Genomic DNA, 13963 nt, shown 5'->3' on the forward strand with positions numbered 1-13963 from the left:
AAAGAATTGGAATGATTACATTTCTCTTTTGTTCTCTCAATATAGGATAACTGTATTTAATATCTTCTCTGTAGATAATTTCAGCAACAATCATATTGCAGTCATATTATCAGAGTTTATAAGATTACTGACACATGCTTTGAATTTATTGTCTGAAAATTTTATTAAAAATACAAATCGAGTTTTTTGAGCAATTTATCCTCTATCTTCCTTTCCCAAATGTGCGGATTATTTTCCTGGATATATTTTCATGAATTAGTATTATTACAGTAGGTTCTGGCTAGTTAGTTAACTGTGAAAAAAGTTAATCCATATCCATAGTTTCAGCTGAGATCATTGGGTAGTGATCATAAGACCATAAGAAAGATATAGGAGCAGAATTATGACATTCAGCCCATTGAATCTGCTCCATTATTCAATCATGGCAGATATCTTTCTCAACCCCATTCTCCCATAACCTTTGATCTCCTTTTGAATCAAAAACCTATCTTCCTCTGTCTTAAAGACAATCAATGACGTAGCTTCCAAAGCTTCCTGTGGCAATGCGTTCCGCAGATTACTACCCTCTGATTGAAGAAATTTCTTATCATCTCAGTTCCAAAGGGTCATGCCTTCACTGTGATCTTACCCTTAGGTTCTAGATTCTCCCATTAGTCAAAACTTTCTCAACGTCTACTCTTTTCAGGCCTCTCAGTATTCTGTAAATTTCAATGTGATGCCCCATCATCCTTCTAAATTCCATTAAGTACAGACCCAGAGTCCTCAACCACTCCTCATAATACAAGCCATTTACTCTTGAGATCATTGTTGTAAACCACCTTTCCAAAGCAAGCACATCTTTCCTTAGGTACAGGGCCAAAAGCTGCTCAAAATACTCCAAATGTGGTCTGACCAGAGCCATATAAGGCTTAGCAGCTCATCTGCACATTTGTATTGTAGTCCCCATGAAATGAATGCAAACATTACATTTGCCTTCCGAACTGCCAACCAAACCTTAAGAGAATCTTGAACCAGGACTCCTAAAACTCTTTGAATGACATACTTAAAGCCTTTCCCCATTTAAGGAGTGCATAACCTCATACTTTCCTACATTGTATTCTATTTCCTACTTCTCTGCCCATTCTCCTACCCTGTCAAAGTCCTCTGCAGCCTCAACACTGTCTGTCCTTCCACCTACCTTTGTGTCATCTGCAAAATTAGCAGTAATGCTCTCAATTCCTTCGTCCAGATTGTTAATGCATAATGTGAATAGTGTCGCTGAATTCTGTGGAACTACACTAGTCACTGGCTGCCAACTGAAAAAGACTACCTTTCCTCCATTATCTGCCTTCTGAGGGTCAGACAATCAAAACATCCATGCTAGGACCTTGCCTTTAAAACCAAGGGCTCTTATTTAGCAGTCTCTTGTGCAACGCTTTGTCAAAGGCCTTCTGAAAATCCAAATAGATGATGCCCACTAGCTTGCCTTTGTCTAATTTGCTCATTACCTTCTCAAAAAATTCTATTAGATCTGTCATTGTCTTAACAGACCATAGGGCTACTCTCCTTTAGAGAAATAGAGGGAGAGGTGAGTCATGGCAATTTAACCTGAGGGTCATCACACCTCAGGCAAAGGGAGAGGTTGAGAAGGGAAAAAAAGTAGCAGACTACGTGGTGTCCACCAATACTCTCAAGGACTTTAGAGAGAGCTAAACACTATGGGGGATATAAGGAGCAGGAGAATCGATGTTTCGGGCATAAGCCCTTGGATGCTGCCTGACCCGCTGTGCTTTTCCAGTGTCACACTTTTCAACTCGGATCTCCAGCATCTGCAATCCTCACTTTCTATCTTGTGGGATACATTGCTTTATCTCCCCCTCCAACTCCATTTTGATTTAATTTCTTCCTGCTCCTCCCCCTCACCTTTGATGGTTTGCTCTGCCCATAATGGACTTTACTTTTAAGTACTCAATTGGATACACAAGAGTTTTTACATCAGGCTAATAGAACAGCATGCAGAATATAGTATTACAGCTACAGAGAAGGTGCAAAGAAAGAACAGCTCTAATATAAGAAAGGTCCATTCAGGAGAATGATAACAGTGGGGAAGAAGCTGGTCTTAAATCTGTTGACTAGGAGAACAGTCAGATACTGGAGCTCAGAGTCAAGAGTGTTGTGCTGGAAAAACACAACTGGCCAGGCAGCATTCGAGGAGCAGGAGAATCGACATTTTGGACATAAGCTCTTTATCGAAATGTCAGAAGCTGCCTGATCTGCTGTGCTTTTCCAGCACTATGCTCTCGACTTAAATCTGTTGTCATTTGGTTCGTAGATTAAAACATGAATAATAGATGCTCTCACTATGCATATGTTCTTAATACTTATATTTGTATGGTATTTATAAAGTCATAGAGATATTCAGTACTGGTACAGGACCACTGCTGGTAACAGACCTTCAGACAGAAAAGCAACCCTCCACCACCACCCTCTGTCTCCTGCCATTTAGCCAATTATGTATCCAAATGACAAGCTCATCATGAATATTTATTTCACTGCATCCTCTAGCCTCCATTTCTTTTTCCATAGTAAAAACTGACATGAAATATTCATTTAGGTGTCTCTTCCATCTCCTGAGGTTCAATCCAAAGATTCTTGATCTTTAAGGTCCTTATGCTCTGTCTAGTTACCCTCTTACTCTTATCTGCTAAAATGGCGTATAATAAAATGATAGAAATGCCTATAATGCTTTATGAAATGGGAACTTTTAATCATAGTCATCTCAACTAATCAGAATAACCTCTGCAGGCCAGTCAAAGAAAGCAAGCCAAGCCAACATGACTCCAACAAGTCATGTTGCAGGAAAATACAGTTAGGTGCCATTGGTTGGGGTTGGGGTTGGAGTCTGTTGCATCTTGCGAAGGAAAAATAAATAATTGAATAAATTTGTAAGTGATTCTATGATTTAATGATTCTATGAAAAGAAGAAAATGGGGAAACTTCAACATTTTCTATGGAAAGTTCTTCTGGAAAGCTGACTAACTGCACCAGTCTTCTTTGTAAGAAATTTATTTCAGTTAACCATACTCATAAAACTTATACCCAGCTGAACATTAGCTCTCATATTTATATAACCAGCCCAAACCCAGGTAGCTCTTCATTAATATATCCATTAACTGTTCCTTCATTCCATTGTGCTTTCATTAAGCATTCCATTAAGCAATTTTTCAGACCATAGAAGATAACAGATCGCCCCGTTTTTGTTTTAGATAAATCAATCTATAATAATAAAAACAATCAAATTAGCTGGAATAACAACACATTTGCACATTAAAGTTCCATGCATGCTTTTCTCAACTGATCCTTGGAATCTGCTGCAATGTTTTTGAAAAACAATCAAAAACAGCTGATTGCTGCAATCCACCCATTTCAATTTGGTGATCTCTCAATTCAGCACCACCTGTTTCAAAATTACATGTTAATTCCCAGTAATTTTGTACTCACACGTTTCATCGAGTGTACTTTATCCCACATTAACTTACTATCAATGTAGTACTCAACAGGTATTCCTGCTGATTCCCGTTTTAGAAATTCAACACACAATGTTCCACTTAGTTTTTAATTTTTTTTGCCAACTAATACCTTTAACTTGGGATTTTTTAGAGCCGTGCTCATCTCTAGGACTTCAAGTCTGGCATCTGTCTTTATTTGGTTGCCCAGTCAATTCAGCTGTCCAATTTGACTTTGCAATTCTTCTATTCCAGTTTTGGAAAAATCCTGCATCTTTTTGTGAGGTCCTCTTTAACTAATAGCAATGTGGATAATATATTACAAAGAAGATTGCTGATTCAAATTTACTCTTAATCCATTCTACTTGATTTCCAATCCAATGTATTTAAAAGACCCCGCTGTCTGACTTCTGATTTTGAATTCTGCTTTAAGGCCATTTATAACAATGCTCTCAAAGCCACTCCTCCCACACCATAAAAACAATTAATTCCATACATCAAAGAAATGTCTGGAAATTATCCCTTAAGATGCAAGTAAAATATTGCAGGGTTTGCTCTTAACTGAAGACTATACAATTTAAAAAAATAGACATTGCTGAGAAGTACCAAACTGCAGAGTCATCCTTAGGTCATAGATACACATATATTGAATATCCAGAGTGTCCATATGCATTTGGTGCATCATTTGGAGGGCAAAGAAATATTTCCCTCTAAAGCTGATCTCCCTGCAAAAAAGAAGTTTTAATATCAATTGACTTACCTTTCCAAGCATTTGTTGCTTTCAATCTCAGTAACATCAAACTCAGGAACCGTGAGATATCATTTCATTTTATCCTTTGAGTTTAGACCTTGGTTAACTTGGTTCATTTTCTCTTCATCTTAAACTCACATCTGCAAGCTGTAGTATTTTGTTTGCTATGTGTTTGTATTTGTTTAGGATTAAGGAGATATAATTCCGTTCAGTTTTTTTTTGAAAAGTAGTTTTGGATTATGATGTGTCTTGTTTAAAAAGCATGTTTTGCTTGTAATAAATGAGTTACTTTCCGTTATAAAAGAAATTGAGAAACAAACTTGTAAGGAGATCTCAGCTATCTGTAAGAATAATAGGGTGGTTATGGTAGGGGATTTTAACTTTCCAAACATAGACTGGGACTGCCATAGTGTTAAAGGTTTAGATGGAGAGGAATTTGTTAAGTGTATACAAGAAAAGTTTCTGATTCAGTATGTGGATGTACCTACTAGAGAAGGTGCAAAACTTGACTTACTCTTGGGAAATAAGGCAGGGCAGGTGACTGAGGAATCAGTGGTGGAACACTTTGAGGCCAGCGACCATAATTCTATTAGATTTAAAATAGTGATGGAAAAGGATAGACCAGATCTAAAAGTAGAAGTTCTAAATTGGAGAAAGGCCAATTTTGACAATATTAGGCAAGAACTTTCGAAAGCTGATTGGGGGCAGATGTTTGCAGGTAAAGGGACGGCTGGAAAATGGGAAGCCTTCAGAAATGAGATAACGAGAGTCCGGAGGAAGTATATTCCTGTCAGGATGAAAGGAAAGTCAGGTAGGTATAGGAATGCTGGATGACTAAAGAAATTGAGGGTTTAGTTAAGAAAAAGAAGGAAGCATATGTCAGGTATAGACAGGATAGATCGAGTGAATCCTTAGAAGAGTATAAAGGAAGTAGGAGTATACTTAAGAGGGAAATCAGGAGGGCAAAAAGGGGACATAAGGTAGCTTTGACAAATAGAATTAAGGAGAATCCAAAGGGTTTTTACAAATATATTAAGGATAAAAGGGTAACTCGGGAAAGAATAGGGCCCTCAAAGATCAGCAAGGCGGCCTTTGTGTGGAGCCGCAGAAAATGGGGGAGATACTAAATGAGTATTTTGCATCAGTATTTACGATGGAAAAGGATATGGAAGATATAGACTGTAGGGAAATTGATGGTGACATCTTGCAAAATGTCCAGATTACAGAGGAGGAAATGCTGGATGTCTTGAAACGCATAAAGGTGGATAAATCCCCAGGACGTGATCAAGTGTACCCGAGAACTCTGTGGGAAGCCAGAGAAGCGATTGCTGGGCCTCTTGCTGAGATAATTGTATCATCGATAGTCACAGGTGAGGTGCCGGAAGACTGGAGGTTGGCAAACGTGGTGCCACTATTTAAGAAGGGTGGTAAGGACAAGCCAGGGAGCCATAGACCAATGAGCCAGACATCGGTGGTGGGCAAGTTGTTGGAGGGAATCCTGAGGGACAGGATGTATGTGTATTTGGAAAGGCAAGGACTGATTAGGGATAGTCTACATGGCACTGTGCATGGGAAATCATGTCTCACAAACTTGATTGAGTTTTTTGAGGAAGCAGCAAAGACGATTGATGAGGGCAAAACAGTAGGTGTGATCTGTATGGACTTCAGTAAGGCATTCGACAAGGTTCCCCATGGGAGACTGATTACCAAGTTTAGATCTCATGGAATACAGGGAGAACTAGCCATTTGGATGCAGAACTGGCTCAAAGGTAGAAGACAGAGGGTGGTGGTGGTGGAGGCCTGTGACCAGTGGAGTGCCACAAGGATCGGTGCTGGGTCCTCTACTTTTTGTCATTTACATAAATGATTTGGATGCGAGCACAAGAGGTACAGTTAGTAGGTTTGCCAATGACACCAAAATTGGAGGTGTAGTGGACAGCGAAGATGGTTACCTCAGATTACAACAGGATCTGGACCAGATGAGCCACTGGACTGAGTTTAATTCTGATAAATGCGAGGTGCTGCATTTTGGGAAAGCAAATCTTAGCAGGACTTATACACTTAATGGTAAGGTCCTAGGGAGTGTTGCTGAACAAAGAGACCTTAGAGTGCAGGGTTGTAGCTCCTTAAAAGTGGAGTCGCAGGTAGATGGGATAGTGAAGAAGGCGTTTGGTGTGCTTTCTTTTATTGGTCAGAGTATTGAGTACAGGAGTTGGGAGATCATGTTGCGGCTGTACAGCACATTGGTTAGGCCACTGTTGGAATATTGCATCCAATCCTGGTCTCCTTCCTATCGGAATGATGTTGTGAAACTTGAAAGGGTTCAGAAAAGATTTACAAGGATGATGCCAGGGTTGGAGGATTTGAGCTATAAGGAGAGGCTGAACAGGCTGGGGCTGTTTTCCCTGGAGCGTCAGAGGCTGAGGGGTGACAATATAGAGGTTTACAAAATTATGAGGGGTATGGATAGGGTAAATAGGCAAAGTCTTTTCCCTGGGGTCGGTGAGTCCAGAACTAGAGGGCATAGGTTTAGGGTGAGATGGAAAAGATATAAAGCAGACCTAAGGTTGGTATGTGTATGGAATGAGCTGCCAGAGGAAGTGATAGAGGCTGGTACAATTGCAACATTTAAAAGGCATTTGGATGGGTATATGAATAGGAAGGGTTTGGAGGGATATGGGCCAGGTGCTGGCAGGTGGGACTAGATTGGGTTAGGATATCTGATCGGCATGGATGGATTGGACCGTAGTTCTTTGAAGTAAAAATAGAAAAATGAGAGCAAGCCAGGAGGATCAATTTTGAGAGGAGACAATAAAAGTTATATTTGAGACTAGGGCCATGAACAGTGAAGTTTGATAAGTGATTCAATAGATCAATAGCTACAGAAGTGCCAAAAGGCCCACAGCTGTGCAACTGGGAAACTGAAAGTGAAATGGTAGGTGATTTGCAGTAATGATTTACCAAGATTGGCAGAAAAAAGTAGGAAGTAGAAGAGTGAAGATGCAAAGAAGTGGTTAAGATAATCTCATCAGTGACTGAGATAAAGCAAACTGTTGCGCCACCTGAGTTTCAATTGCAATCCTTCCCTCCCTCCCTCAAACTCTCCAATAAGCAACTCCTCATCCTTGGGTAATTGCAATCTCAAATTCACTCATTTGCCCTTTTTCTACTGTTATAATGGACCTCATGCACAGCAACAACCCCCCCACCTTTGGATTCACTTACCTGTATACATGAAAACAAAGTGCTGATGCTGAAGATCTGAAAGAAAAACAGAAATTGCTGGAGAAACTCAGGAGGTCTGGCAACATCAGTGGAGAGAAATCACAAATATTGATTCCAGTCCAGTGTCCCTCCTTCAGTCTCGCCGGCAATTTCTGTTTTTGTTTATATTCACGGCCAATTACATGCACGAGATCTGTTGTGTGCATGTTGTAGAGGGCCTGTGGAGACAAATTGAGCAAATGATGTTTATTTGTATAAGTAAATGATATAAATACACATACAAATCTGCAAATAACTTGAGGAATGATTGATCTGTGTTAGCCTGGTGGCACTACATATTTTTGTACACATTGTGAATGTGATTATTTGAATAGTGCAGCAGGATAGAGAAGGCCTAACGCATATGCTTGCATGTTGTACGCTGTCGTGCAAAACAGAAAATGAATCGGTGCAGCCGTCGATGGAAAGTAATGTGCAGCAATGCAGCGGTAGCCCAGGCTTTCCTTCTCGCACGCACTGGAACCTGGCCCGCAGCGGTTGCCCCGGAGACGACGCCGCGGTTACCAAGGAGAGGGGTTTTGTGTGTGTTCCGGGAGCCTGAGCCGGGGTGAAACCGGGCGCCTGCGATTTGAAACAGGGATCCATTGAAATGGTTTCCTGAGAAGTGAGGATCGCCCGCGGTCTCTGCCGATATTCCCGGTTCCCGCGGGGCCGTCGCCTCATACTTTGGTTCATAGTGAAGGAGATGAACAGGTGAGTATGTGGCTGGAGAAACGGTTGGTGTTGTTCAGCCTGACTGTCCCGGCGCTGACCTTTTCACTCATTCTTTCAGGTCATGGGACATGGCGCAGAGGTCAACTTTGTCCAGGGTGAGTGCATGATCTTTTACTATAATCACTTGGGGTGCGATAGGGAGGAGTGTCCCTGCTTAGAGGAACACCAGCGTTTCGGTGTTAATTTCTTCAATAAAAGTACTTGACATAAAATTAATAAAGGTACACCGCACAAGTTCAAAATTGACATTGCATGATGTGCAATTTTCCTTCAGTAGAGTACTGGCAATCTGCAACCTTGCTAAACTAACAATTACATATTTAAACTATGTAATTCATTTCAAATATATAGCCCAAGGGGTTTTAGGGTGCCGTTTTAATAACGAAAGGCTGGACTTCACCTGATTTCAGGCCCAAATGACACCAGATCACCTGGAGGAGATGGACTGGCAACATTCTCCCTACATTAAGCCAGTGCCTCACCTGGTGTATCAGACATTAACTGCTAGCATTCTGGATTAGAGGTGCTGGAAGAGCACAGCAGTTAAGGCAGCATCCGAGGAGCAGTAAAATCGACGTTTCGGGCAAAAGCCCTTCATCAGGAATAAAGGCAGAGAGCCTGAAGGGTGGAGAGATAAACTAGAGGAGGGTGGGGGTGGAGAGAAATTAGCATAGAGTACAATAGGTGAATGGGAATGGGGATAAAGGTGATAGGTCAGAGAGGAGGGTGGAGTGGATAGGTGGAACAGAAGGTAGGCAGGTCGGACAAATCATGGGGACAGTGCTGAGCTGGAAGTTTGGAACTGGGGTTGGGGATGGGGTTGGGGATGGGGATGGGGATGGGGTTGGGGATGGGGATGGGGATGGGGATGGGGATGGGGTTGGGGATGGGGTTGGGGATGGGGTTGGGGATGGGGTTGGGGATGGGGTTGGGGTTGGGGTTGGGGATGGGGATGGGGATGGGGTTGGGGTTGGGGTTGGGGTTGGGGATGGGGATGGGGATGGGGTTGGGGTTGGGGTTGGGGTTGGGGTTGGGGAAGGGGAAGGGGAAGGGGAAATGAGGAAACTGTTGAAGACCACATTGATGCCCTGAGGTTGAAGTGTTCCAAGGCAGAAGATGAGGCATTCTTCCTCCAGGCGTCTGGTGGTGAGGGAGTAGCGGTGCAGGAGGCCCAGGACCTCCATGTCCTCAGCAGAGTGGGAGGGGGAGTTGAAATGTTGGGCCACAGGGTGGTGTGGTTGATTGGTGCGGGTGTCCCGGAGATGTTCCCTAAAGTGCTCTGTTAGGAGGCGTCCAGTCTCCCCAATGTAGAGGAGACCGCATCGGGAGCAACGGATACAATAAATTATATTGGTAGATGTGCAGGTAAAACTTTGGATGTGGAAGGCTCCTTTAGGGCCTTGGATGGAGGTGAGACAGGAGGTGTGGGCGCAGGTTTTGCAATTCCTGTGGTGGCAGGGGAAAGTGCCAGAATGGGAGGGTGAGTTGTAGGGGGGCGTGGACCTGACCAGGTAGTCACGGAGGGAACGGTCTTTGCAGAAGGTGGAAAGAGGTGGGGAAGGAAATATATCCCGGGTGGTGGGGTCTTTTTGGAGGTGGCGGAAATGTCGGCGGATGATTTGGTTTATGCGAAGGTTGGTAGGGTGGAAGGTGAGCACCAGGTGCGTTCTGTCCTTGTTCACCCAGAGAGTGGTGGCTGTGTGGAATGCTCTGCCCCAGAGGGCAGTGGAGGCCCAGTCTCTGGATTCATTTAAGAAAGAATTGGATAGAGCTCTTAAAGATAGTGGAGTCAAGGGTTATGGAGATAAGGCTGGAACAGGATACTGATTGGGAATGATCAGCCATGATCATATTGAATGGCGGTGCAGGCTCGAAGGGCTGAATGGCCTACTCCTGCATCTATTGTCTATTGTCTATTGTCTATTGTTACGGTTGGAGGGGTGGGGTCTGAGGGCGGAGGTGCAGGATGTGGACGAGATGCGTTGGAGGGCATCTTTAACCATGTGGGAAGGGAAATTGCGGTCTGTAAAGAAGGAGGCCATCTGATGTGTTCTGTGGTGGAACTGGTCCTCCTGGGAGCAGATATGGCGGAGGCAGAGGAATTGGGAATACGGGATGGCATTTTTGCAAGAGGTAGGGTGGGAAGAAATGTAATCCAGGTAGCTGTGGGAGCTGGTGGGTTTGTGAAAAATGTCAGTGTCAAGTCGGTCATCATTAATGGAGATGGAGAGGTCCAGGAAGGGTAGGGAGGTGTCAGAGAAGGTCCAGGTAAATTTAAGGTCAGGGTGGAATGTGTTAACATTCAAGATTGAATTTTCACAATGAATACAAGCCAATAGGCCAGAATCCTGTGTCCAGGTGAAAACTGAGTTAGGTTAAGATTTTCAAGTGAGTCCTTCCATAATTAGCATGGAGATGGTTTTCCCATCCAATTAAGTTTGGTCTTCCAAGCAAAAACAATTCACTGGAGTGTGTTAAAATAACAATAGGGCAATCATATTAGGCAATTTCAACTTTGCCAACATTCATTGGGATGGTCATAGTGTAAAGGGTTTTGAAGGGACAGATTCATTGAAATGTGTTCAGGAGAGCTTTTCATATCAAAATGTAGGTCAAACAAAGAATGGTGTGGTGCTGGACCTAATTCTGGGGACTGAAGCAGATTTTATTAAAATAAGACAGGGTCTGTGAAAGTAGACCGGGAACAATGACTTGTGGATAAATCTACAGCCAAGCAATGGGTGAATTAAAAAGAAATTGTTCCCTTTAGGGTGAAATGTAGGAGCAACAAGCACACTGAGCTTGGAAATCTAGGAATATTCAGGATTGGATAAGAAGGAAAAGGGAGACTTTTAACAAATACAAAAGGAGCAAATCGAATGCACTGGTGGAGTATAGAAAGTGCAGGGGAACCTGAAGAAAGCAATTAGGAGAGCAAAGAAGGAACATGAAAAACTCTGACAGGTAAGGTTAGGGAGAATGTCAAGATATTCTATAAGTATATCAAGGAGAAAAGGATAACCAAGGAAAGAATAGTCCTCATTAGGCACTGAGGGAGTAATCTGTACATGGAGCCGGTAGACATTAGTGGGATGTCAAATGAGTACTTCACATCTGTCTTCACTTTGGGGAAGGAAAATGTAGGTCCAGAATTCGAGAACAAAGACTGTGAGTTTGACTTGGGTATCAGGGAGCTATTGGAGATTTTGGATGTTGTGTGAAGTGAGGAAAGAAATTACAATTTCTTAATTTACTAATTCCTTTCTGGTCTCAGGGGAGGTGCCAGAGGACAGGAGGATAGCTAATGTGGTGCCATCTTTCAAGAAGGGTGGTTGAGCTGAATCAGGAGATTACAGAACCAGTGTGCTTCACACCAGTGACGTGGAAACTTTATCAGAGAAAATTCTGAAAAAGATAATTAATTTTCACTTGGCAAGGCAAGTGTATGCGTCAGCCTTCTCTTTTGCACTGGTGCGCTCTCCATCCCAATATTTGAAGGTGGGGATATTTGTGGAGCCTCCTCTTCCAGTGGGTTGTTTAATTGCCCACCATTGCTTGTGGCAGGACTGCAAAGCATAGATCTGATTTGTTCATTGTAAATTGCTTGACTCTATCTGTCACTTGCTGCATATGCTGTTTGACACACAAATAGTCCTGTTTTGTAGCCTTACCAGGTTGCACCTTCTTTTGGAGTATGTCTAGTGCTGCTCCTGGCATGCTCTCCCACATTCCTCATTGAACTAGGGTTGACAATCTGGCTTGATGATATAGTAAGGTGGGGGATATGCTGAGCCATGAGGTTGTAGATTGTTTGGAGTATGCATGGTGGTCCACAGTGCTGCAACATGGAAGAGTCAAAACATTTGGTGCTGGAAAAGCACAGCCAGTCAAGCAGCATTCAAGGAGCAGAAGAATCGACGTTTCAAGTAGAAGCTCTTCATCAGGAATGTGGGGGAGTCCAAGGGAGCTGAGAGATAAATGGGAGAGGAGTGGGGCTGGGGGGAAGGTACCTGGGAATAAGTTGAAGATGGAGGGTGATTGTGATAGGTCAGAGTGGAGGGTAGAGCAGATAGGTGGGAAAGAAGATGGACAGGGAGGGCAGTGCCAAGTTGGAAAGTTGGATCTGAGATAAGGTGGGGGGGGGAGGGAGATGAGGAAGCTGGTGAAATGCACATGATTCCCAAATGTTTGGAGGGTCCCAAGATGGAAGATGAAGCATTCTTCTTCCGGGTGTTGGGTGGCTAGAATTTAGTGATGGAGAAGGTCCAGGACTTATTTGTCCTTGGTGAAGTGGGAGGGGGAGTTGAAGTGTTTGGCCACAGGGCGGTGGGATTGTTTAGTGTGTGTGTGTCCCAGGGATGTTCTCACATCGGGAGCAATGGACACAGTAGATCTGTGTTTGGAGGTGCAGGAAAATCTGCCGGATGTGGAAGGATCCTTTGGAGCCTTGGTTGGGGGTGAGGGGGGAGGTGTGGGTGCAGATTTTCCATGTCCTGCAGTGGCAAGAGAAGGTGCCGGGTGTGGAGGATGTGTTAGTGGAGGTAATGCACTTACCAAGGGAGTCGCGGAGGGAATGGTATCTGCAGAATGTAGATAGGAATGGTGGGGGAAATATATGTCTGGTGATGGGGTCTGTTTGTAGGTGGTGAAAATTGTGGAGGTTGATGCGTTGTCTCTGGAGGTTGGTGGGGTGGAAGGTGAGGATCGGGGGCTTCTGTTCTTGTTGCTATAGGAGGGGTGGGGTTCAAGGATGGAGGTGCGGGAGATGGAGGAGATGCGCTGGAGTCCCCTACTCCCAATTCCTCCACCTCCACCCCATCTACTTACAGGAGAACCAATTCCACCATAGGACATCCCAGATGGCCTCCTTCTTCAAGGACTACAAATTCCCCTCCCACATAGTCAGTGATGCTAATTTACTCAAAATGGACGTCTACTTCAAACCCACTGAAGCCCACAGCCGCCTGGACTACACCTCCTCCTACCCTACCTCCTGTAAAAATGCTATTCCCTATTCCCAATTCCTCCGCCTCCACCGCATCTGCTCCCAGGAAGACCAGTTCCACCATAGAAAATCCCAGATGGCCACCTTCTTCAAGGACTGTAATTTCCCCTCTCATATGGTCAATGATGCCAATTGGCTGAACACTTCAACTCTCCCTCCCATTCCACTAAGGACATGCAAGTCCTGGGCCTCACCTACCGTCAAATTCTGGCTACCCAATGCCTGGAGGAAGAATGCCTCATCTTCTGTTTTGGTATCATCCAACCAAACGGGATCAATGGTGATTTCACCAGTTTCTTTATTCCCACCCCCACCCCCCCCACCACCACCACCACCTTGCCACCTTATCCCAGATCCAATCCCCCAACTTGGCATTACCCTCTTGAACTGTCCTACCTATCCATCTTCATTCCCACCTATCTGCTTCACCCTCTGCTCCAATCTATCACCATCACCCCCATCTTCATCTACCTATTTCATTCCCAGCTACCATACCCCCCAGCCCCACTCTGCTCCCCTTTATCTCTCAGCTCCCTTGCCCCCCTCCCACCTCCCCCCATTCCTGATTAAGAGCTTCTCCAGCTCTTGTTGACTCTCCAGCTCCTCGGACGCTGCATGACCGACTGTGCTTTTCCAGCACCACACGTTTTGACTCTGATCTCCAGCATCTGCAGTCCTCACTTTCTCCTCATGCAACATGTAAGTCTAGTCTTGTGTCATTAT

At 43.9% G+C, this 13963-nt stretch overlaps 1 protein-coding gene across 3 annotated transcripts in view; it reads left to right on the forward strand.

Annotated features, from left to right (window-relative positions):
- Positions 1-7963: 7963 nt before the first annotated feature.
- The window catches only part of erich2 (glutamate-rich 2), a 239014-nt gene continuing 233014 nt past the window's right edge, over positions 7964-13963 (forward strand). For all 3 annotated transcript variants that reach the window (XM_072579305.1, XM_072579308.1, XM_072579306.1), the window contains exons 1-2: positions 7964-8214; positions 8294-8330. In XM_072579305.1, the coding sequence (XP_072435406.1) occupies positions 8207-8214; positions 8294-8330 (45 nt within the window). In that variant the 5' untranslated portion in view covers positions 7964-8206. The remainder of the gene's footprint in view (positions 8215-8293; positions 8331-13963) is intronic.

The sequence above is a fragment of the Chiloscyllium punctatum genome, chromosome 10, assembly GCF_047496795.1.
Source record: "Chiloscyllium punctatum isolate Juve2018m chromosome 10, sChiPun1.3, whole genome shotgun sequence".
Taxonomy (NCBI): Eukaryota; Metazoa; Chordata; class Chondrichthyes; order Orectolobiformes; family Hemiscylliidae; genus Chiloscyllium; species Chiloscyllium punctatum.